Here is a 26,024-nt window from a genome sequence, read left to right on the forward strand (position 1 = left end):
TTGGAGCTCCATATTACCTACTAACTATTTTGCGTTGTCATGTTGCAAATCTGTAAAAGTAATACTTTGCGCACTAGAGCGGAAAAGTGATTCTTTGCGGCCTGCAATCAGTGCAGAAATGGTCACTTTTCAAGGTATCTGTAGGAAAATATTATTTCTTGGTTAGTAAAACATAATTATTGATTATTGTAAACGAGAATGAACTGATAATATACGTCAATAAACCTGTATCAGCGTTGTTCTCCTATCTTTCTCCACCGCCATTATAACGTGGACCTCACTATATTATTTGTAAAAATGTTACAGAGACACTGGCTGAACGAATACAACGCTCGTATCAGATCGGAGGTGGGGGCAGAGCTGAAGAGACAAAAGCGAATGAGAGCCTACAATTGGATGATGAAAAAGACAAAGGACATTCCCGAGGTTTGCTGTCGAGCCAGTTCGGCGAGGTCTGGCGAGTGTGTCTCGTGTGTTCCCGCCACAGTGTTAGCAATCGTCTTGCTAGCATTCTCCATTTAACGCATTTAGTAGAGGTCATCCAAATAGACTCCGGTCGCTGATGTGGTTCAAGTAAGTTTCTCCATAAATGAAAAGATAGCATAAAGAAGACTGATGTTGCTTTCCATGACGAAACACTATATAATAACTCTGTTGTAGTTCTGACACTGTGTTACTCATAAATATTTGAAAAAACACTTACTTTTCGCCACACTGCACAGAAAGCAGCTGTTTTCCAGTCCCTACGTCGATCTGAAAGATTTTTTTTGCAGACGACTCTCGTCTGATGTAAGAAACTGTTTTTTTCCGGCCTAGGCCGGAAAGTGTACTCTTTCCAGCCGCTTGGAAGTTCGTACTTAATAAGTCATCCGCTAGATTGGGCGAGTGTCCACTTTCTTCATCTGAAGTCGCCATGATTTCAGTTCGAATTTCGAATCAAACTAATTCAGCATTCGCTTTGCAACCTGTAGTGTGGCGAAAAATATCGTTCACACCACGGGCAAAAATGTTTTTCTGGCTCTCAATCTTTTCTAGTCCTTGGCCTATGGCCTCGGACTTGAAAACCGATTTCGAGCCGGAAAAATCTCATTTTCTGCTCTAGGTGCGAAATATACTATTCCTTGATGAACTTCATCTGGCTGATGAAGCTCCTCTTCAGGAGTGAAATGCATTCCTCAATACTCCAAGAAAGGTAAGAGTGTTTTTTTCAAATATTTACAAGTATCACAGTGTCAGAGCTACAACAGAGTTGTAAAGAATATGTTGTGTATCAACTTGAGATGATACTGTATCACATTGTGTTGATACTGTATCATTTGTGGTGATACTGTATCATTTATGGTGTTACCATAGAGAAAAGATAGCATCGAGAGAAGATATCAAAATCATCTCGTAAGAAGATATCCCATGGTATAGGTCGGTTTTATTCCAAACTTAAAGCTGATTTTTTTGCCATCTCAAGCCTATGTAGTCAACAATATAAGAAGATATCCCATGGTATAGGACGTTTATGTTCCAAATTTCAAGCCGGTTTTTGTTAACTGTCAATTTTTTCTATACAATGAATGAATGAATTATTACTTTTATGGTCAGTTGAGAATGTAAGAATGGCACAGAATGAGATCATATAGTGAGGTACACGTTATAATGACAGTGGAGTAATAGAAGAACAACGTTGCCGATCATCTGTCTAGTCAATGCCTTTTCTATAGACGGTAGCTGATACAGGTTCATTGATGTAGGCCTAATATTAACTGTTAATTCTCGTTTAAAATAATCAATTATATTTTATTAAACAAGCAATTATATTTTTCAATAGTGTCATAACGAATTTTCATAATTAAGATGAAATATTTTGTGAATTAATTTTTAATTCTACATTGTTGAAAGACGATCTGGCAACAGAGCAAAGCGAGAGAGAGATAGCACTGGTAGAATGGTAGACAAGGATAGCGATACCATTGCTATCAAACACTGCCATTGTAACGTGGACCTCACTATAGCATAAGAAGATATCCCATGGTATAGGTCGTTTATGTTTCAAATTTCAAGTCAATGTTTGTTAACTCAAGCTGATAACTGTCTATTTTTTCTATACAATGAATAAATAGTTATTTGTATATCTAGAGTGAAAAGTGCTGTTTTTTCTCCCTGAGGGAAAAGTTTGAAGCCCGAGGCGAAGCCGAGGGCAACAATTTTCCTGAGGGAGAAAAAACATTTTTCCTACAGTTACCTTGAAAAGTGGCCATTCCTGCACTGATTACAGAACACAAAGAATCACTTTTCCGCTCTAGTGCGGGAAAAATTTTTCCTGCACTCCACATTTGCAACATGGCAACACAATATAGTTGGTGGGTTATATGGAGGATTAGTGCACGAAAACAAAAATTATGTTGATAACAATGACTGTGGTTAGATTTAGATAAGAATCATTTCAATGGCTAACCTACATTTATGATAAGATCCCAATCTAGAAATCCAAAACAAGAGTAATGTTTATCTAAATCATAATTAAATAATAACTTATCATCATTTAATAATAAATAATGTTTATATTCTATTGACAGTAATAATTATTTCAACTATAAGCAATGAGAAATGTAGCAAACACACATTATGTAATTCGAATTTTCAGGTTAAATAATTACCGTTCGAAATCCATGTCAATAAAATAACATTAGAATATACTACAAAAAAATATTTTCTGTGGTCTATGTTATTTTATAAATATTTTTTAGTTTACTTATATTATTTTTCGGTAATTTAGTAAGTTAACCATGTCTAAATATCTGAATACTGTTTTAGTTTGATGAAACGAAGTTAGGTACGATTCTTCCCGAAAGGTCGCGCGCTTGACGGTTCAGCCATTCAGCCATGCTGTTGGCGTGTATTTTGAATGCAATTTTTTGTTTTATCTGTATTTTTTCTGATTCTTGAATGAATAAAGATGAGAACTTTGGCTGAGAATTTTCAACTTCAATTGGATTATTAATTTTTAAATGAATTAAGTTTGTTATTAATAACAGCATCACACACACAAACATTTGATGGATTTCAGCCATCATTTTATCCATAATCACCCACTTTTCATATTCAATGGTAACTGTAGGAAAAATTAAATGTGAAATACGTGCACAAAGTTCCTCTGCTGCACTCAAGAAACCATTCCGCCCTTGCCTACGGCTCGGGCGTAAACGTTTCTTTCGGTGCAGCAAACTGTCACTTTGCGCACTAGTTGCACAAATAACTATTTCACTCGTGATATACACAACATTTTTATAAAAACTGCAAATAAAATAATTTTTAAAAACGTATGTGATCAAACAATGTGTTACAACATAATCTAAAAAGTAAACAGAAACAGCTGGCTTGTGATCACAGTTCTCCTCCGACAGCACTATCTGTCGGCTAAAGTTGTAACAACAATGACAGCCACAACTACAGCTATGATGAAGTTCCCGTTTCAAATTTGATTAGTTAATAAGTAATATTCGTTGGCTGGTATTTTGAATAACATGGATTAAAAGAAAAAAAATATAAATTTTTCTAGTATAGTGATATGAAGTTTGTAATAATAATTTCAGCATACAAACATAAATTTTATACATTGATCAAATGTCTGGTTGAGGTATTGAATTTAGTTGGTTTAATGACTACTCTATATGTTTCCTCATCTGAGCTTAGACCTTCTGACCTATTCCAAATGTACGTTTTTAAAATAGAGATGCTTCCCATGTTATTTATATGGAGTCACTTTTACTCCCTAGGGAGTTTTGTGTTTTTTAGTACCGAGAGCGAGAAAGTGACACTCTAGTATCATGTTTCAGGGAGTAAAATATTTTTGACAGTAGGTGGAGGAAAAATGAATTATTACTGTTGTGGCCGGGTGAGAGTGTAAGAATGGCACAGAATGAGATACTAGCATCGTCACAATTTATTGATTCACTAAAATAGCTACTAGGACTTTTGATTGGCTTTAGTTAATAGTGAAATTTGGGACATAAATGCCCTAAATCATGGGATATCTAATTCTTATGCTATCTTTCCTCTATGGTTTCACATACAAATATATCATTTTTTCACATATTACTTTTGAGAAATTCACGTTGTAATGGCAGTGGTGAAATATTATAGGAAAACAGCAAGTATTTATAAACGAGTTTTAAAACTTAGTCAAGTATGGATTAAAAGCCAAGCAACAGAAGCGTTTTTTTAGAGGGAAGAATAAATACGGTCACAATACAATTGAATCGCTAATTGCAGAAAGGGAACATGTCCAACTTTTTCAAAAATTGTTTTTTTCAAAAAATCAAATATTTAATGTAAGATACATCGTTTACTTTAGGAAGGATACATGTCCAACTGAAAGCATTGTAATGACGACGTTTTGAATATATCGTTTACTACAGGTTTAGGTTCAAGTTTAAAAAAGTTTTTTGTCTCTCCTGTAAAATTATGAAAACTGGACATGTTCCCTTTCTGCAATTAGTGATTCAATTTCAATAAATTAAGCTTAAGTTTGAAATTAGAAAAACTCTATCTGCATGAACAATGATTTAACATTTTAATTATAGATGAGTAAGTTTTAGCAATTCATTTTTAGTATCAATATCCCTCATCAGTTATTTTCTATTATTTTATTCAGAGTACTCACAATTACTTGTTTTTTCCAGAGGGCCCAATGTTACATATATTCGAAGTTACATTCCAAGGAAAGTACGCCAGAATCCATTATAATAAACAATAGTTATTGTTATAGATTATATTATTTATTTATTGTGATAGTTCTATGTGGTAAAGTACTATTAGTATAATCATCTTCCTAGTCTATTATTACTTTCTTTTATCAATGTGATCATAAATAAATGTTGAAAAATGTATTACCATTAGGATTAGAAAAGTTATAATTATTATGTGTGATCAGTACTAAATGTAAAATAATCTTATTATACAAAGTCTAGATTTGTCAATATTATTTGTATCGCTTTTATAATATTATTCTGTATGTGGCAATTAATGTAAACATTTGTAGTTGATGCTTCATGTAGGTAGTTCAATCTGATAACACGCATCATTAATATTAATAAAAAAGCACAAATTAATGTGGAGAATTAATAATATTATAATCTGTACTGCATATCAATATCATTTTTACGATAGATTGTTATAAAGATTAAAATTACAACAGCAATATTCATAGATGCAATGTGTGTTAGGTAGGAACTGTATTGGAATTGCTATAAATGGGTATTTAGGTCAATTAATACTATTGAAAAATGATTTAATAAGTTTGATTTATATTCTTCAATAGTAACTGAGTTTTGTTTTTTGAATTGATTCAGTTAGCAATATACTCCAGTCGAGTCAATTTCTAAAATAAGGTACACATCGTACAATTATTTTAATATTTAAAATATGTTACCAAAATGTCTTTATACTCTGTCCAAACTGGCATGAGCGCTGACCCTCGCTCCCCCACGCACAGGCACACACGCCCGGCCCACCTGCGCCATTGATATATTATGTAGGCCTACATAGTAGGCAGACCGTCCCTTTACTCACACACACACACACACACAAGGAGACTGCGCTTGTTTGTGTGAATAGTAGGAGGGTCGGCCTAATCCTTCAGAGCTCATGCCTATTTGGACAGAGTATAGTTCATCCTAGATATTAGTTAGCATTGTGAATTAATAAGTAAATAAATTACTGTATGATTGTAAAATTATGTATCTGAAAAATGACAAAAACATGTTAGTCCCAGGTATGACAAAATGTTATCAAAATCTTATCATGCATTTCAGAGATTATTTGATGAGATTTAAAGGATGGATTCTTCATGGTATTGTTGATCTAGTAAAACAAAATTTTTCTGAAAATATCAATTTTTGGAAAAGTTATTCAATTTACCAAAAAGAGCCCAACTAAAAGTTATTTTTAGTAAATTGAATAACTATCTTAAAAATTGATATTTAAAAAAAAAAATTCATTTTACTAGATCAACAATACCATGAAGAATCTATCCTCTGAATCTCATGGATTTACCGAAATTGAAATGTTCTGTCCCAAAAATTTAAACTTCAGGCGCTCATATCTCAAAAAGTAATGATCAGAAAAAAATGTTTTTCTGAGAAAACTTTTTCATTTTGATAGCTTGATGATATACAAATCAAAAAACTTTGAAAAATATCACGAGTAAAGAGTTTATTTTTAGCCTTTGCACAGCCTTAAGCGAATTTTTTCAGGCGTTTTAGAGTCGGCAGGGCAGGAAGCTCTCCAATTGGCTGATTGGGTTGAAAAACCGCTTAATGTGTAGTCTGGCCCCAATTGATCAGTTCATTGCGCATGCGCTGCCCGAGATACGGAGCGACAGCCACGTTATAGTCCGTGCAAATTTACTTCAGACTTGGAGGAATACTATGCAGCGCAGAGAAATGGAGGGAGATCAGCCAATTACAGTGTTAATAGAGCAATAGGTGGAAGCGCAGTTGCCAATTTGTCAGTCGTCTGACCGCTTTCAGACAGGAACTTCGCATGTATAGCATGAGCACATGAACAGTCACTAGAAGTTGGAGATCGCTGGCCACTTCAAAACGGCAACATCGCGCCTCTGTATCTCTCCCGCTGTGTGCTTTCTCTGCTGCGCATGTCCAATCCAAGTCGAAAGTAATTCTGTACAGAGTATAGAAACCGGAGCAGTGTAACGAGTCTACAACGTGACGCCGGTTTGAATTGGACAGATTGATAATTGATTAACATTTACTAGTAGTTCTGTGAACAGTAGACCTCACGCAGTATTCTCATCCACAAGTACCTGATTGAAACTATAGACCTTATGGAAATATAGCAATAGACTGGCTTCACCACACATCTGTGTAATCACTTGTCAGCTGATTTATGATGAATAGTTCTATAGTCTGATTTTTACTCTAATATTGGCGTATGAAGGAGGCTTCTTTTTCCTTTTATATTATCCTTGAAATGCAAAATTTCCAAAAACCTTGTATATACGTCGACGCGCAATTCAAAAATGAACATACCTGTCAAATTTCATGAAAATCTATTACCGCGTTTCGCCGTAAATGCGCAACATATAAACATTCAAACATTAAGAGAAATGCCAAACTGTCGACTTGAATCTTAGACCTCACTTCGCTCGGTCAACTAAACGAAATACATCAAAGTAAAGGAGACAATTATTGGCTAAATATGAGGCTCGTTGAGTGTTGCAATCAATTTAATGCCATTATCTGCCGAAATAGCTCAGTTGGGAGAGCGTTAGACTGAAGATCTAAAGGTCCCTGGTTCGATCCCGGGTTTCGGCAAATTTTTTTTCTAATTCCAGTTTTGGAATAACTGAGCCTGTGAAAATCAGAGTGGTGTACTCCAAGTCTATCAACCTTCTTCTGAGAAATTAAAGGTTTTAGTAGAAGCTATTCACTCAATTCCCAAGTGAGAAGGTGATGAATTTAATGTTTTGACGAAGAAAATAATCAATTAAGATTTTTGTAGGTGTGTTAATTACATGGACCACTCTGAACACTATGATGAATATGACTCTCTCTCTCTGGACAGTTCCTTGAACCATATGACTTACACCACTCTTCTAGTAATACTGTAGATCAATAGTTCTAGAACCCACTGGACTTGACTCGAAAATAGAAAAAAATTGACTTACACCACTCTGACTTTCACAGGCTCAACTCATTTCTACAATATAAAAATAATATACTTAAAATAGAACCCTGGGGATAAGTTTTTCAGAAGACGACCTTCAACCTCTACTCATGGCGGTCTGAAACGATATTCACAGACAGATAATTATGTCAGATAAGATATTCACTGACAGTGTAGGCCAATACATTTTTGGACCCCTCTGTGTTCCTAGCAAAGGTACTTTCTTTATGTGATAGTGATTCAAAATCACTATCACTCAATTATTGAGTTATAAGCATTAATTTGAAAATGAGTGATTTTCCTGATCTGTGAGTGGAGGAAACATTAATTTATGTTTGTGTTTGACATCATGGATTTTTGCAAAAATGGTCAAAAATTTAAATTTTTCAAACTATCAGGAATGATAGTACTTGACTAGAGGAACAATAATATGTAATCACATTGGCGAAATTCACTCCTATTCTTGAGTTAGAAGCATTTGAAGATGAAGATTTTTCTGATCTGTGAGTGGAGGAAGATTTTAGGAGCTTCTCAACTCTATGAAAATAAAAATTTCTTCTCTTCAAAATCTATAACGTGGATCCCACTCTAGAATACGTGCAAAACTTGTCTCTATCTTCGATTTCCCATTGACTTAGAAGCCCAGTTTCTGGGACCCTCAATCTAATACACCATTAAATCAATAGGTTTTCAGATTTCATAATAGTGTATTAGAATCCGGATCTGAATTCGATTGATGTCTTAAAAGCTCTTTAAAAGGATTCCTAGTTTCTGGAACCCTTATCAAATCTAATACACCATTAAACCAATAGGTTTTCAGATTTAGGGCCGGTTTCCGAGCTCGGGATTTAGCTAAGTCCTAGACTTTAAACAGCTGGAGTCAGAAAATTGGTTTTCCAAAACGGGGCGTACTCGCAGTCATTGTCATAGTCACGTTTGAATTAAATTTCGAAAAACTAGAAAATTGAACACAAAATAAAATGATAATAGTGTAATGTTTCAGCTATTTGGAATTATTTAGGAATGTCCAATTTCGTAAGGAAAAACGTTTCCAATTTATAGAAATTGATATGGCGGAAGGTTGGCTCGTTCATCAATTGGGCTAGTCAGTCGGGTCGAGCGAGGGGTTTGTTACCACTGTCTGAAAAAGTTTGTTGCTGGTGGCCCTGAAAAGGGACCAAGATTGTTGCTGGTGGCCCTAAAAGGGACCAAGGCAGGCTAGATGTTTAGTAGTCGTCGACTGGCGCGATACCACGCCGCGCGAGGGTCCCGGGCAGGTCCGTCTGGTGCGAGAGCAGGCCGGCAGGGGCTCAAGTCAATGGTTCGCAATCTCCACTCTGGTTTACCCCGGGCTACGGAGAGGGCTGACCGGGTGATCTACTAGCCAGAGGTCGTGCCGAGTCTCCGCCGGGAGGACCTCCTCGACCACTTCCTCGTTTAGAAGGGGCCTTCGGTCAAACCCCGGGCAGGCAGGGTCGTAGGCTTCCGCTGCACACACTCCGATGTCGGTTCGGCACCCAACCGAAATTGCTATTTATCTATATGCTGTGTAAATGTAATGTTTCGAAATATTTTGCTATACCTACTGATGTTATTGAAAATGTTCATTCAAGTTTTATTAATGTAATGTCGAAAAATGTAATGTAATGTGTGTGTTTTATTGATGTTGACGAAAAATGTATTTATGCTAGTGACTTACATCATGTAATCTTGAACTTTTGACGAGGCCTGAAATGTACTGTACAAATGTATTTATTGGTCAATAAAACAAATTTATTTATTTATTTATTTAACCCGCGCGCCAGTTGTTAGGCTGGGGCGCTAAGTCTTGGGGCGCAGCTGGCGCGGCGGTGTACAGCCTCAGCCTCTCCTCCACCTGGCGAAGCCGACGTAGGGCCCTCCTCTTCTGGATTCGGCGGCCGGCTCGGTTCCTCCTAGGCATCGGCTGGGTAGTAGACAAGGAAGACACCTCAGGTTGCGGTTAGTCTCGCCGTGGTTCCCTCATTGGCCTGCTCGCTGCTCTGCTCCTGGTCTCGGTAGTGGTCTCTGGTAGTGGTCTCGGCTGGTGGTCTCTTCTGGCTCTTCAGTGGAAGGCTGCTAGTGAGCAAGTGCTATCGAGGGTAGCTGAGTAGCCCCCTTTTATTCACAGTCCCCGAGTTCACCTGCGCTGCTATTGGCCGGCGGTGCTCGGCCAATAGAAACGCAGGAAAGGGTGGCGGCGACTGAGGCGCACCCTGGTGGCGGGTGGGTCAACCACTCATTTGGTTGATGCGTGGCGTGGGGAGCAGAGCAGAGCGGCAGGCTGAAAGGTAGCGAACGCGAGGGAGGTATCAAAATAAGAAAATAAAAACTACGACTACTGTTATAAAAGCTGCGACTACGCCCCGTTTTGGAAAACCAATTTTCTGACTCCAGCTGTTTAAAGTCTAGGACTTGGCTAAATCCCGAGCTCGGAAACCGGCCCTTGATGTCCTAAAACCGGGCCTGAAAGTATTAATGTTTTAAAGCTGATAGTTGAGTATCTGTATAAGAGCATAGAGAAAATATAACATGGGAAGATATCCCATGGTAGAGGGCGTTTATGTTTCAATTTCCACTGTTAACTCAAGCCCATAGTCCTAGTACACTAGTAAGATTGCTCCGCAATCGAACGTCACTCGAGCAGATAGATTGATGATCGACCGGGGAGCAAGAGTGGAACGCGAGAAGAGCTAACATCTCCCGTAACGTTCATGATCGGTGCGACTGCGGAGCGGGTTGGAGGCGCGTATATCTGTACGCAGCTTTACACTTTCACCCTAAAAACAGTAATAACAGATAGTAGTCGACAACAATTGGCCTGAGTTGACAAAAATCGGCTTAGAATTTGGAACATAAACGACCTATGCTATGGGATTATCTGATCATACTATCTTAATGGTGTCCTATAGTGAGGTCCACGTTAGTGTTTGATTAGAAATGATATTGCTATCTTTGTCTTTCATTCAACAAAGCGGATAGCGCTATCTCTTTCTCGCTTTGCTCTGTTGCCTGATCGTCTTTCAACAATGTAGAATCAATAATAATTAATTAACAAAATATTTGATCTTAATTATGTAAATTCATTTTGAAATTATTAAAAAATATTATTTATTGCTTAATAAAATATAATTGATTATTTTAAACGAGAATGAACAGTTAATATTACATCAACCTAAAACACTTATTGAGATGGGCTACTTTTAAATTAATAACCTGTGATAAACATGATAACAGGTGATAACCTGTTGATAAACATGATATCAACATGATTTATCATAAACATGAATTATCTGTTGATAAACATGGCTATCAACAGGTGATAACCTGAAGATGGTGTAAACCGAAACTAGTTGTTCAACTATTTTAAAGTTTTTTAAAAATAAAGGGTGCTATAAGATTTATTTTGTTTTATCAATCAACCTGTATCTGCTACCGTCTATAGAAGGCATTGACAAGACAGAGGTTCGGCCTTGTTTTTATCCTATATTTCTCCACTGCCATTATAACGTGGAACTCACTATAGAAGCCGGGCCTGAATTCAATGATTTATAAAACTGATTAGTTTAGTATCTGTGTATAAGAGGAAAGGCATGAAATAAGTAGTGATAGGCAGTATAAACTTATCGGAATTTATTAAAAATCGAACCTATACAATCTACTTCTTAGCCTTGGCAGCCTTGGCTGCTTTGACCTTAGTGACGTCTTCTGGGTTCTCAGCGGCTTCCTTCGCCTTCTTCGCTCTCACTCCAACCAATCTCTGGTCGGCACGGGCCTATAAACACAAATCATAATCATTAATAAAAATACAAACAATATTAGAATCGATAATCTAAATATTGGTTTCATTGAAAAATATGTCTTTAATGAAGAAAACTTAAATTTCATTGTGTGGTGTGACAACTACGGGGTGGGTCATACATAATCCGACCTTCTATTATCAATAGATTTTTTTTTAGTTACGCCTTGGGGACTCCAGGAGAGAGTAAGACAAGCCAATATAACATTTTTTTTCTTTATCCGACGCTACAGTCCTAGGCAAGCCTTCACAACACGCCTCCATTCTTCTCTGTTCATGGATTTTTCTTTCCATCCTCTCACCCCCATCTTTCTCAGGTCATCCATCACTTGGTCCACCCACCTGTTCCTTGGCCTACCTTTTTTTCGTCTGCTGTGCAACATGCTATTAAATATTATTTTGGGCATTCTAGCCTCACTCATCCTCATCACATGCTCCAACCACCTTATTCTTTGGGCCTTAACATATATAACTAGTAGTTCTGTGAACAGTAGACCTCACGCAGTATTCTCATCCACAAGTACCTTATTGAAACCATGGACCTTATGGAAATACAGCAATAGACTGGCTTCTCCACACATCTGTGTAATCATTTGTCAGCTGATTCATGATGAATAATTCTATAGTCTGATTTTTACTCTAATATTGGCGAATGAAGGAGGCTACTTTTTCCTGTTATATTATTCTTGAAATGCAAAATTTCCAAAAAGCTTGTATATACGTCGACGCGCAATTAAAAAAGTAACACACCTGTCAAATTTCATGAAAATCTAGTACCGCGTTTCGCCGTAAATGCGCAACATATAAACATTAAGAGGAATGCCAAACCGTCGACTTGAATCTTATACCTCACTTCGCTCGGTCAATAACATAGAAAATAGTGTGTGGACCTATTCATACACACAGAATATCGAGATTTTGAAATAAATTTAGATAGATAGAAAGGAACTCTTGGATACTATAAAATGTTTCATCAATTGGAAACTTGATTCTTGAATATTTTCAAACTTTCCTGATTTTTCAAGGTATTTGGTAGTTTATTATAAAATACCCTAGCAATATAAATAAATAAAAATAAATACGCTTCATTTTGCACATAATCCACAATTTATTACAACATCAACACAACTGATTTGATTTCAATTCCTCTTCGACTTTTGGAGATAACACTGATATTGAAATGAAATAGTTTGATATAGAATCCTTGAAAATAACAGGAACACTGATTTAAAGCTATTAAAATATCATTGATTGTATATGGGAGAGTAATTTCACATGTCACAGAGACATTACAGACCTCACTTTACTATAGTGAGGTCCATGTTATAATGACAGTGTACGATTGACAATACTGTTGCTGTCCTTTTCTATCATACAACAAAACAGATAGCGCTACCTCTCTCTAGCTTTGCAATGTTGTCAGTTTGCCAGAATAGTTTCCATTTTTAATTTTGACAGTGACTGTACAAAAGTAAACAATTCATTATTAGTCGCCATTTTTTCTTCATTTTATCAAAATACTTGAGTACACAAGTCCTATAATTGATTTAAAATTTATTTTTGAAACAATGAAATAATTTTTAGACATTAACTTATGAGAAACACAAATTAAAATACCTGAAATGACATTTTAAAAGTTGATAACTAACCATCTTAGTTAGACTTCATCCATGCTTCAGTTAGCCTACACGTATAGGTTGTTAGACCTACTCGTACCGGTATAAATACAATTGAAAGGTTATTTCAGAATATTATTTCCATTGAAATTATTTATTTTTAATAGGAATTCTATTTTTCTCTTATTTTTAAAAGAAATTGGAATAGAATACCAACCAAATAACTCAATTTCTGTTGTTTTGAAATTCAGATTGTTGTATCACAGCTTTTTAAATTAGCCGCCATTTCAGGTTTGTATAAAAATAAAAATCTAATCTCAGTTATGAAAGCAAATTTTCGAATCAAATTATGGAAAAAAAATCTTGATTAATTTGACATTTAATAATTGATCATTTAATTGTACATTATATTCAATTATACATTTAATTGATCATCCCCATTTAATCAAGGAAATGATAATTATTATTAGATCAAATTTAATGGAATTAATTGAGTAACAGCTGTGTACACTCAGTGGCAAAATGGAGAGACTTGGAAACGTTTTTCTCCTATCTTTCTTCACTGCCATTATAACAACGTGGACCTCACTATAGTAAAAAAATACAAATAGACTCTAGATAAAGGTAAAAACCAAATTTCGAAGCTATTCGTAGCTGAGTGAGACATCTAAAGGTGCGTACAGATTTACGCGCCCCGAACATGAGCAAACCACTTTTAATCAGCTGATGCCAAGCTCTTTATATCTGTATTTTATCGTTTCTGTAAAAATACAGATAGGCTATAATCAGCTGATTAAAAGTGAATTGCTCATGTTCGCGGCGCTTATATCTGTACGCACCTTTATATATTTAAATGGTGTCCTCATTCGAAGCTGGTCGCCCAGAACAAAATTGGGAAAGAAATTGTAATGTTTATGTTTCCTGTTTGTCTGCTTCGTACACTGCTAACCACGCTTACTTACTAATATCCCCTACCCTAATACCCTACCTACAAATATAGCTATAGTGAGGTCCACGTTATAATGGCAGTGAAGAAAGATAGGAGAACAACGTTGCCAAGTCTCTCCATTTTGCCACTGACTGTACACAACTGGTACTCAATTCATCCCATTAAGTTTGATCTAATAAAAATTATCATTTCCTTGATAAAATAATCAATTTAATGTCAAATCAATCAAGAGTATATAGTTTTTCATAATTTGATTCAAAAATTTGCTTCAATAACTGAGATCAGATTTTATTTTTATACAAACCTGAAATGGCGGCTATTTTAAAAAGCTGTGATACACCAATCTGTATATCAAAACAACAGAAATTAAGTTATTTGGTAGGTATTCTATTCCAATTTCTTTTAAAAATAAGAGAAAAATAGAAATCCTATTAAAAATAAGTAATCTCAATGTAAATAATTCTGAAATAACCTTTCAATATTATTTATACCGGTACAAGTAGGTCTAACCTACACGTGTAGGCTAACTAAAGCATGGATGAAGTCTAGGATGGTTAGTTATCTACTTTTAAAATGTCATTTCAGGTATTTTAAATTGTGTTTCTCATACGGTAATGTCTAAAAATTATTTAATTGATTCAAAAATACATTTTAAATCAATTATACGACTTGTGTATTAAAGTATTTTGATAGAATGAAGAAACAAAATGGCGGCTGAGAATTGTTTGTCCACTTTTGTACAGTCACTGTCAAAAGTTAAAATAAAATATTCTGGAAAACTGACAACATCGCAAAGCTAGAGGGAGATAGCGCCATCTGTTTTGTTGTATGGTAGAAAAGGACAGCAACAGTATTGTCAATCGTACACTGCCATTATAACGTGGACCTGACTATAGGCTTTTTCTCAAATAATCTGCTGTTATGGCTTTCTAGATAATCGGCTCTATGTCTTGTATTGTAATATTATGAATATTAAAATTTTTGGTTATATTGCTCATTTTTACATACAAGATAGTTTCTTGTCATACTATGTATGACTTGCATTGATGTACGAAGCAGATTAGAGTTTGGTGGGGATTATAAGCGATTCAGATCTGTGAAAGTCGCCCCCTTACCACCTATCTCTGTCATATATGAGATCGAAAGTTGAGAAAAAATGGCCCTCGTATACGATTATTGTCAATGTTTGCTGATAAAATGAATTTCTGTGTTACCTTTCGCAAAGCTGTGTAGGCCGAGAACTTCTTCTCAGCTTCAGTGATAGCCCTGGCCTTCGATCTGATCACTGGCTTCTTGATTGGCATGAGTGGAGTCTTCAGTTGAACAGCCATCTTTCTCTGTTCCTCCTGGGGTAGAAAATAATCACAAATTAATACAACATCCAGAAAAAAATCAATAGGACGCAAGTCACACACATATAACAATCAAGAGAATGAAAAGTTTTCTTAACAGTAAATTATGTGGTCCAGTGTTTTCTGCTCCAAAAAGAAAGAAACGCATAGCTTTCAATCTCAAAAACATTGAAACAGAAGTTAATTTTCGACAGACACCAACTCGGCAGCTCAAAACATACTACCAAGTAACAATCTGTCGATGAAAGCATTATTGCAATTAATTTTCGAAAATAAATTAGAAACAAATAAACAAACTAACTGGGAGATATAACAATTATTATTGAGTAATAAGGCTCTTATTGTAGCCCACCAAGAATAATTCATAGAATAATAATTGTTATTGTGTGTACGAATAGCAATAGCTAAGCTAATCCTGAGTAGATTATATATTATTCAAAAGATTTATGATTATTCACTCAAACTTCGGTTTTGCAGGCAACGCCTGTGTTACAGTGGACTCCGGTTACAACGTGGTTGCAGGGGCCATCCGATTCTGAGCTTTATAGCCGGATTAGCGCTATAACAAGAGTTGCCATTTATCAACAGTGGAAATTGGTTCTTTCTAAGACAATCAAGCACTAAACAGCTATTTAAATCACTATGCAATTCCTATATCTTACTTTCTAGAATGAATCATTGATTTTTTCAATTTTTCCAGAATTTAGAAATTTTCTGCCTATACACTTTGTTCTTGAAATATCATACAAACCCCGGCTTTCTTGTTTGCTGTATACTTGAACGGCAATTTTTGACAGATTTTGAAACATCGAGGATTTCATGATTTTTCAATCACTAGAATTACTCGTTTTTCAGTTCCTGTATAACAAAGTTCCTGTTCAGTTCCTGTCTTTTCAGTTACAAATTCTTATACAGTGATGCCCTCTTTTGACAACTTCCCACTAATACACTTCTCTCCTCTGGAATACATGTAATTATATAGGATATTGGTCGGACCTGTCATAAAATAGCGCTACAACCGGATTAGCGCTCTAACCGGAGGCGTTGAAACCGGAGTCCACTATATTTTGATTGGCAAAGTTATTATTTTGCTTCACTTTGCATGAACAACTTTACATTATTTTTATTATTATGGCGAAATAAAAATTTGATGTGATTTAATGACTTTGAAAGATAATAATTCTCATTCAATGTTGAATTTGACTCAAAACTACATCCTCCAGTCTAATTATAGCCATGTTTGATATAAATCTCATTACAGAGTACATAGTATGTACAAGATACTAAAAATGACTTTGACATTTCTAACAAAGAAAATTATCATCAGATTCGAACTGAAAAAAGGACTGGAGTCCCACTTTCAAAAAGTGGATATCAATTGTTTTGCATTAGAATTGTCTTCATTCTCTTTATTTTATCTTCATTTCTTTTTATTTTTATCAACATAAATTTTCTCCATGCAGTTATCATCAGTTGTTCAACATTCTTAATTAATGTTTTCTGTCTCACAAAGTCCTGATAATGTATATCAACCCAAATGTAAAACAGAAGTTACTTTCTGACAGACACCATCTTGACAGCTAAATACCACTGACAAGAAACAATCTGTCAACAGAAACTATAAAAATATGTGAAATGTTGTCATTAAAACATTTATAGTTTATCATTAAATTTTCTGAATCACTGTTTTCTGTCTCACAAAGTCCTGATAATTTATATCAATCCAAATGTAAAACAGAAGTTACTTTCTGACAGACACCATCTCGACAGCTGAATACCACTGACAAGAAACAATCTGTCAACAGAAAGAGGAAATTGGAAGAAAAACAAGTTTTGAAAAATGAATTTTGATTGATGATCAATTATTTTTAACTGTAAATTTGTAGGGCACTACTCACACTATCGCGAGTATCAGTATTTCAGACTCTTCAACTTGACTAATTTAAAATTGAGTGATTAAAGGATAATTTAAATCAAACAGTTTTAATAGCATAGGATGAAAAGTTTTACAACTTTCTTCAACGTGTTCTTGTTCATATTTACGCTATTCCACTGAAAATCCTAACCTCACTTTCTGAACGCATAGTATACTCAAGTCGCATTTATCAATTTATTTAAAATAAATAAATAATCGTACGAATTGAGTCGCGGTAGTGTAAGAAGATCCAAGGTTTTGAAAGATTGGTGAGCCAAAAATTGTAAACATATTGAATGTGAATATGTACAAGTGCATGTCGAATCAAGCCTGGTTTTCACTAGTATAGATAATGGTCGAGTAACTGGCATACTAACTCTACCGAGCTAACTCTACTCTACTAACTTGGTCGAGTAACTGTTTCCAATACAATTGAGAATAGTAGGTAAAGCGTGTTGTCTAGTCAACAGAACTAACCTTAAAATGTCAATACTTTTTAATAAATTAACACTCATTAACACTTTTTAATAAATTAATCATTTTTAATAAATAACAATACTTCTCAAACTTGATAGCCTACGGCACGACTATACTAGCTCGAGGCTGTTTTCATTAGCATAGTAGTGGTAGAGTAGAGTGAGAAGCGGTGGTGGAGGAGGTCAAGTGGTAGAATAATATCATAGAGAAACAGCGGAAGTAGCGGAAGTAGATATCCCATGGTATAGGGCGTTCATGTTGCAACTTTTACTGTTATCTCAAGCCGATTAGTGTCGATTATTACTGTTTTGAGCGGGAAAGAGTGTATGAATGGCACAATATGAGAGACTACCAGCGTCATAGAGCTTCACGGGAAAGAACTACCTACGTGGTCTATCGGCTTGAGATAACAGTAAAAGTTGCGACATAAACGCAAAAATGGATCAGATGTTTTGACGTTTAGAATTTTAACATGAGTATAATTTGTTGATTTAAGTTAAATTTTTAATATTTTTGTGATTGTGAAGGAAGATTTTTGTTTGGATTTGTATTTTGAAATTAATTCATCTGATAAATTCAAAATTATTGTAGCACATACATTTTTTGGACTCAAAATAGTGTGTGAATTAAGTTATCATTTACATAACCTCTAGACAGTGTATTCCAAATTAGGGTTTAAAGCAGTTTTGGGCAAATGCCTGTTGTTTTTACCTGCATATTCATTGTCTATGAATAAATGAAATGAAACGCCCTATACCATGGGATATCTACTTAAGCTATTGTTTCTCTATAGTAATATCCCACGGTGCAATCCCACTCTGCTCTACTAAAAACTAGTACTCTACCATGACTCTACTCTACCATGAACATTTTAATTGGGAGAGTTTACAAGATAGTAATTAGTACTTACCCAGGGAACTCTACCACTAACTCCACTAATGAAAAAGATGAAAACCAGGCTTTATGCATGAGCCAAAAAACAAAATGTGGAAAGTGGCATTGGAACACGTTGTGACTTGCATGCAGCTGCTCACACTGAACGCAACCAGCAAGTGCACGCTGGTGAGTGTTACTATTGCTCTTTCCACATTTTATTTCTCATCTGCACGTTTGGTCATGCATAACCAAGCGTGCACTTGCACATAAACGCATCCAAGGTCTATAAATACAGATCATGACACTCGTGTTCCTTATGGAGCGGCCATTATATGGGGTCTTTATGGCGGTCCATTTGAAATATTCCAATTATGCATTATGTTTTTTAAAAACATTATTCTGGTTCAGATAATATGTCAATTCAGGTTTTCAATTTTTTAATAATGAAATTTCAATAATAAATTGTTCAATAATTATTAATTTTCTTATTATTAAAAATTGTTCTCATTCTTGTAACTTGTTATGATTCATAAGGCATTGGGACAAAAGACTAACCTCAAAAAGAGTTTGAAGTTCCTAATCTAAAAATCAACATTTCAGTTCCTAGTTGGAATCTAAATATTATTATTCTGTTGGAAGAATTTATTTTACAATACAAAGCCAAGTAATATTCCTCGAACAATATAACAAAATAACACATCATTTGTTCAATCTATACTAGTAGTTCTGTGAACAGTAGAACTCACGCAGTATTCTCTTCCACAAGTACCTGATTGAAACTATAGACCTCATGTAAATACAGCAATAGACTGGCTTCTCCACACATCTGTGTAATCACTTGTCAGCTGATTTATGATGAATAATTATTCTATATTCTGATTTTCACTCTAATATTGGCGTATGAAGGAGGCTCCTTTTTCCTTTTATATTATCCTTGAAATGCAAAATTTCAAAAAACCTTGTACGGTATATACGTCGACGCGCAAAATTAAAAAAGGAACATACCTGTCAAATTTCATGAAAATCTATCACCGCGTTTCGCCGTAAATGCGCAACATATAAACATAAAGAGAAATGCCAAACCGTCGACTTGAATCTTAGACCTCACTTCGCTCGGTCAATGAATAACAGCTGATAAATTTGAAAATTGGTGAACTAGAACCCCATGAAATGGCGATTTTGCAATGCATCACGGAATTGTGTCATGACCTGTATTTATAGACCTTGTAGGCATCCACTGTGATCACACTCAAAGTTATTATACTACATTCACATTACATCACAATATCAAATTAATGATTGGGAGAGAATCAAAAGGATAAACCCAAAACTGTTTCTCTCCCAAATTTTGATAAAACTAGTCCAAGTGAGGTTATAAAAACACTTTTATATAGATCACAAAAATTGTTGTAAAAGATTGATTGTAAATTTGAAAGCTTGCTGCTGCACTTACGGTTGCTTCACCCTTCTTGGGTGCCTTGTCCTTCTTGAGCTTCTTGTTGGGGTGTGTGGGGAAGAGGATGAGCTTGGACTGGTACTCCTTGAGCCTCTGCACGTTCTGCTGTAGGGACTCCACCGACTTGTTTCGTCTCCTCACATCCACGGCGATGCCAATTGAACGAGCGAATCCTCTGCTCAGTCCGGCTCCCTACATATACACACATGCGCATACGTTACAACTGAATTGCAACACAGTAATGAAAGTAGACATAGTAAAATAGACACAAGAGTCTAGTTTTTATTCAATCGACCCATTATCTATACTATAGTAGAAGAAATAACTGGCGTACGGGATAGGAAAATTATGTTTGACTTACCGTAACATACCGTAATATTCAAACATATGTAGAAAAATTAGATATTCATCTTTTAAATTTTACCAAGTTAACAGAATTCTTAATAAGAACCACCTGAAAATGATGTAACCTATCATGCTCTAGTCAAGTCAATTCTGCAATATGACATAGTTGTTTGGGGAGGCTGTTTCAACTGTCATATTGCTGAGTTATTTGTAGCACAAAAACTGATAATTACAACTATATTAAGCAAACCCAGGTTCTATCCAACGGTTATGGTTTTTGGTGATTTTGAGGTTATGACTATACGTCAATTATACATAAAAACCGAAATTGAGTACTTCATAAAATATAGATCCGATTTTCCTCTCACATTAAACTCTACACTTGATTATTATAATCTAAGGGCCACTGCTAACAAATATGTAACCTATAACACTAATATTGAATGTATAAGGAGGCAGTTGATTTACATTGGTACTAAAATAATAAACCTCATTCCAAATCACTTTCTCATGGACAATAAGATCAGCGGAAAAAATAAACTGGATATAAAAAACTGGACATACAGTAATTTCTTCTTCCATTTGGATATATGACTCGAGATTTCTGCTCCAGCACTGTTTTTTTCATTAGTTTTTTTTTTCATTTTTCAGTGGACTCGCTTACCTTTATTTTGTGTACCTATTCCTCTGTTTTCTTCCTTCCCGCATGTCTCCCTTCCCTTTTTTCCTCATCACTTCTCTCTTCTCTTCTTTGCCTGCCCATTACATGGGAAACCATAGTTGGCTAGGTATCTTACTCTCTTTTTTTCTCTTCTCCAACACTCCCAGCCACATCACGTCTGAACTACTGGACTGATTAACTTGAAATTTTCCATACAGATTCTTAACACTAAAACGTATAATGATTCTTCCAACCACCAACCGTATCACCCGGTCTCTCAGACCGGAGGTTTATTTTCATGGTATAACATTAGTTTTTTTTGCAATTTCATAGATTCTTATACTTTTTTATGTATAATTTGTTCAGAGAAATGTTAGGATAACAAGAAACTTATTTCAAGGAACACTTTTTCATTATCTTCATTTTATTAAAAATTCAAAATTGAGATTGAACTTAAGAATGTAATTAATTTTATTGATAACAACCTATTTACAAGTACTTATTGTTGCAATAAATAGCAAGTGCTCACTCAATTTGTCATAGCAAATGAAGTTAATAAGGTTGATGCAATTCGTAATTCAAGAGAACATAAAATAGTTCTAACAAAAAAAAGTTCTATGACCTAGCTCTTACTAAAAAACAAAATCAACTCGAGAGTAATGTGAGTTCTGAAAATCTAACTACTTTGTCTTGATCCATTCACTTAAATCCGCATCAATGATACGGAGGTCACTATCATGAGCTATTAAAAAAGTTGCATAAAGCGTATCCTCCGGTATCACAGACCGGGAATACCGGGATTGATGAAACACTAACTGTATCATCCGGTACGAGAGACCGTAGCGTTAGCAATAAACTGAGGCTGTATTCGGAATGACTCTACTAATCACTCTGAAACGACTAGTAATTGTTCTCTGTTATTCATTGAACAGCTACTGAGTGGGAGGAGAAAGTCAGATGTATTCATTTATTTATATTTTTTACAAAGAAGCACTGATCGGGAGAGAAAAACTAAGGATACTCCTTGTACTATTTCTCTCCCAAATTTAGATAGGTAACATTTTAAAAGTCCAAAATAGGGTTATGATTTCACTTTACTAAAAATTAGTCCATTTTCACTCAAAAGCAACGAAGACTAAGATTTTTAAATTTTTACGGTATTAATAATGCAATGCAACATTTTGGTACTGGTCTCAGAGACCGGTGATACGGTTAAAGTGTTAATTACCGAGGATAGGCCTATTTTCAATACTTCAAGATTTAATTACGTCAAGTTTTCAAGTTGTATGGAAACAGCTGAGCATTTGTATTAAAAGGGAAATTAAAAGATAGAAATGATTGGGGATCCTACTCGGATAAAAATCACTGATTTTCTGTCTCATCAAAATTTTGGTCCGCCTTCTTGGAACCGCCATTTTGAATGCAAATTCATTTCTTTAAATTGGAAGGTGGTCATATGATTCATGATTTCGATACGGAATTGCAAGAGAAAATGAATGGTGAAAACCGCACATCGATCTCAAACCGTTCAATAGTTATTCTCATTCAAAGATACTGATAATCATCCATCTGTCTATCATCTTTTACTATGATAAAGGAATGAACTGGTTTTTATACACGTACAATATAGGAAAAGTTTTAAAGCCTAATAGCCATAGACTCTACATGAAATTTGCAACAAAAAAATTACCAGTAGAACTTTTTTATATCGACTTTACTTTTCGAGATACATAGATTTTTCGATATTTTTGAGAAACCTCAATAACTAGAATACTATAAGTCAAAATCTAATTCTAAGAATATGACTGTATAGAGGAAGAAATTTCAATCTAACTTGATCCCTTGTTTTTGAACTTTTTATGAGCGTTCAAAGTGTTTGAAATTTGGCTTTGAACTCTACGAATGTACGTTTTTTTAAATTTGAGCGATCAAAAAAATTGAAAAACGTCAAAGGAACAAATAATATGAATCTTATTCTTTTATTTACTTTCTTTTTCCAACCATATCATCAGTATTAGATTTTGATTTATAGTTTTATATTTATTGACGTTTTTCGAAAAAATAAATAATTTTTAAATTAGGCCTACGTCTTGGAGACTCCAGTATGGAATATAAGTCAGATTGAAAGAAATACAGTATAGATATATCTCGAAAAATAAGGTCGTAATAAAAATTTTTACTGATCATTTTTTGTTGCAAATTTAATGTAAGCTAAAATCTATGGCCCAAGGTCGGCTGTTAGACCTTTCATGGGACACTGAATAATTTTTCATCAAATTGCCGGAAGAGTGCGCTATAGTGCAAGTAGCTAACATTGTTTTTTTTTCAATTTTTTGTTCTAATTACAATCTAGAGTGGTTTACCTTGACTTCGTCCAAAGTGAATCCTCTTCCCATGCGGACCTTGGTGTGGTACCTGATGCTGGGACAGCGCACAATCGGCCTCAGTGGACCTTTGACCGGGCGAGGAGCGATCGCCTTTGCTTTCTTGATGCGGTTCTGTCTCCTCCTAAACTTTCTCGCCGGCTGGTTGAACCACGTTTTCACATACCGCTGCCAATCCTTGTGGAAATGGGCATTTGGTATCATATTATTGCCCTTCGGCGCCATTTTTTAGCTGCAACACAAACAAATTTTTCAGTGAGCTACTAAGACTTTAAGCTATATAAATTTTCCAAAATAATAACTAAAAGGAAACTACAGTGTCCACGTTAAAATGGCAGTGGAGAAAGATAGGCTAGGTGAAAAGCGCTGCCGATTCTCTGCCTGCCACTGCCTTTTAAAAAATATATCATACCGACATCATAAAGGTAGAGATACAACCTGGTATTATAGGCTAAATCCAGCTTTATAATAAAAATTCAGTTTACATAATAATCAAGTTTGGAGCAAACTTCAATATTGTGTAGCACTAACGATGCCTTCTATTTTGAGCTCTGTTTTAATGACAACTCTCCTTTCCTAGGATCGTGACGAGGACACCGGAAGTAAGAAGTAAGCTCTCTAAATCTTTTCTCATTCAATAGTTTAAATGATCAGCAATAACGTTACTGATATAAAAATTCCAATAGGCCTAAATGGTAATTTACATTTTCCAATTGATGATTGACGCTATTATAATAATTTCTATCTACATTATGAAAGCACCAATCACAATTTTATTTTTATCTAGCTTTTGCTTGTAGCCTAGTGTTTTAAGGAAATCTAAGATAAAGTTTTAGTGTTTTACTTTAAGTTATAGCGTACGTGATAGTTACTAGGCTAATACAAAATAATACTGTCAGTCAAACTTTGAGACCAGAAAATAGCTTGTAATTCAAGATTCTAATTCAGCTAGTTTTGAAAGATTAATAATTTTAGAATAAGATAAAAAATATAGAACATTATTAATTTAAAGGAATTAAGCATGGTATTTAGGTTATGCTGAAATCAAACCTAACCAACAAACAAAACTTTTCAAATTGAAATAACACAATTTTCTAAAACAAAGCCTATTCAACTCAGCAAGATGATTTGAATAACAAAATTAGTTGATTGAATAGTTATTATCTATAAATAAATTGATTTTGTTACATGGAAATAAGAAATGTTAATTCCAGTCAAGCTTTGTTGGTAATAGGTTATCAAATAGTTGTCAAATTATCACTTAAATACCAATTGACACACAAAACAATATTTTGCAGTATTGAAAAATTATTATAAATATTATTTGTTGTGAAATTTACCTTTTAGATGCACGGATTCCAATTATAAATTCAGATAAAAATTAACAAACTCCACGTTGAAATTGGTCCAACAAATGGCACCGGAACGAAGACCAAGCAGATTTACCAACTCAACTATCACTCTTCATTCAGAAAATTATGTAGTGATTATTTTATTGCATTTACTCTGATTGAATTCAATAGAAATGAATCAATGACATTTTAATTATATAATAACAACGAGTCATTGTCAAGTTTTACAATTTTATTGTGATGGATAAACTGCCAGAAAGGCATGGCTTAAAAGGCGGTAGATTTAAAAATAGCTGGATTTCAAACTGCGTCAAAAGTCGCAGTTACAAAAGTATCATGCAATAGGAAGATTTTAATTGAAGAATTATTTTGGATGCTACTATGAGTGAGAAACTTTATTTTCACATTGTATTCTATAGAAAGAATTTTACAACAGTTAAACTTGACTTAATATACTTCTTCAGTCAACGGTCATGTGTTTGATTGAATATTGACATTATTCATGACATTTGCGCCCAGACTATTTATTATTAGACTTCAACCTCTTGAAAAGGGTTTCAAAAGATAAGTTTTTCACATTATTTAATGAGGAATAGATCTATTTTATTCATAATATTTAGCTAAATGCCAACGTGGAGCACTAGCCCGCGTTATAATATTATATCTGAATATTCAGAATGTTATCTGAATAATAAAAAAGATTAATTTCTGAATCAATATTATTGATTTAAGGAATCTAAAAAGAGGTTGCATTTCTTCAGCACATTCAAACACAGATATTTCTAATCCCAAATTAATGATTAGAATTATTCTATTATTAGACTTTAACCTCTTGTAGAGGGTTCCAAAAGATAAGTTTTTCACATTATTTAATGAGTAATAGAAATATTTTATTCATAATATTTAGCTAAATGCCAAGTTGGAGCACCAATCAGCGTTATTCGCCAATACGATTAGAAGAATTATTAATAAATATATAATATAGTTTTTGAATTGTTTTTTCAAATTTTAAAGTAAGGACTTACCAGAGTCAATTTTGAACAATTATTTTTGCTAAAAGCAAAAAAGGGTACTATCATTATAGAAAATACACAGCCAACCATCATTTCAAGTTTTCTCTTAAAAGGAAGCAATAAAATAACAACAA

The 26,024-nt window shown here is 34.6% G+C and overlaps 2 protein-coding genes and 1 non-coding gene across 4 annotated transcripts in view; 2 read left to right on the plus strand and 1 right to left on the minus strand.

Annotated features, from left to right (window-relative positions):
- The window catches only part of LOC120348818 (probable Xaa-Pro aminopeptidase P), a 75,207-nt gene extending 69,387 nt beyond the window's left edge, over positions 1-5,820 (plus strand). For both annotated transcript variants that reach the window (XM_039422224.1, XM_039422225.1), the window contains exons 13-14: positions 307-573; positions 4,674-5,820. In XM_039422224.1, coding sequence (XP_039278158.1) covers positions 307-522 — 216 coding nt within the window. In that variant the 3' untranslated portion in view covers positions 523-573; positions 4,674-5,820. The remainder of the gene's footprint in view (positions 1-306; positions 574-4,673) is intronic.
- Positions 5,821-7,252: 1,432 nt separating this feature from the next.
- On the plus strand, positions 7,253-7,325 carry Trnaf-gaa. The gene has a single exon. It is a non-coding gene; the product is annotated as a tRNA-Phe (tRNA).
- Positions 7,326-11,313: 3,988 nt separating this feature from the next.
- Positions 11,314-25,047, minus strand: LOC120350079 (60S ribosomal protein L13-like). Its single transcript, XM_039422227.1, has 5 exons — positions 24,866-25,047; positions 23,505-23,757; positions 20,133-20,327; positions 15,274-15,405; positions 11,314-11,470 (listed from the first exon to the last, which is right to left on the minus strand). The coding sequence occupies exons 2-5, from the start codon at positions 23,748-23,750 to the stop codon at positions 11,354-11,356; spliced, it is 690 nt and encodes a 229-aa protein (XP_039278161.1). The 5' UTR covers positions 23,751-23,757; positions 24,866-25,047; the 3' UTR covers positions 11,314-11,353.
- Positions 25,048-26,024: the final 977 nt, after the last annotated feature.

Source organism: Nilaparvata lugens, chromosome 2 (assembly GCF_014356525.2).
Source record: "Nilaparvata lugens isolate BPH chromosome 2, ASM1435652v1, whole genome shotgun sequence".
In the NCBI taxonomy this organism is placed as follows: Eukaryota; Metazoa; Arthropoda; class Insecta; order Hemiptera; family Delphacidae; genus Nilaparvata; species Nilaparvata lugens.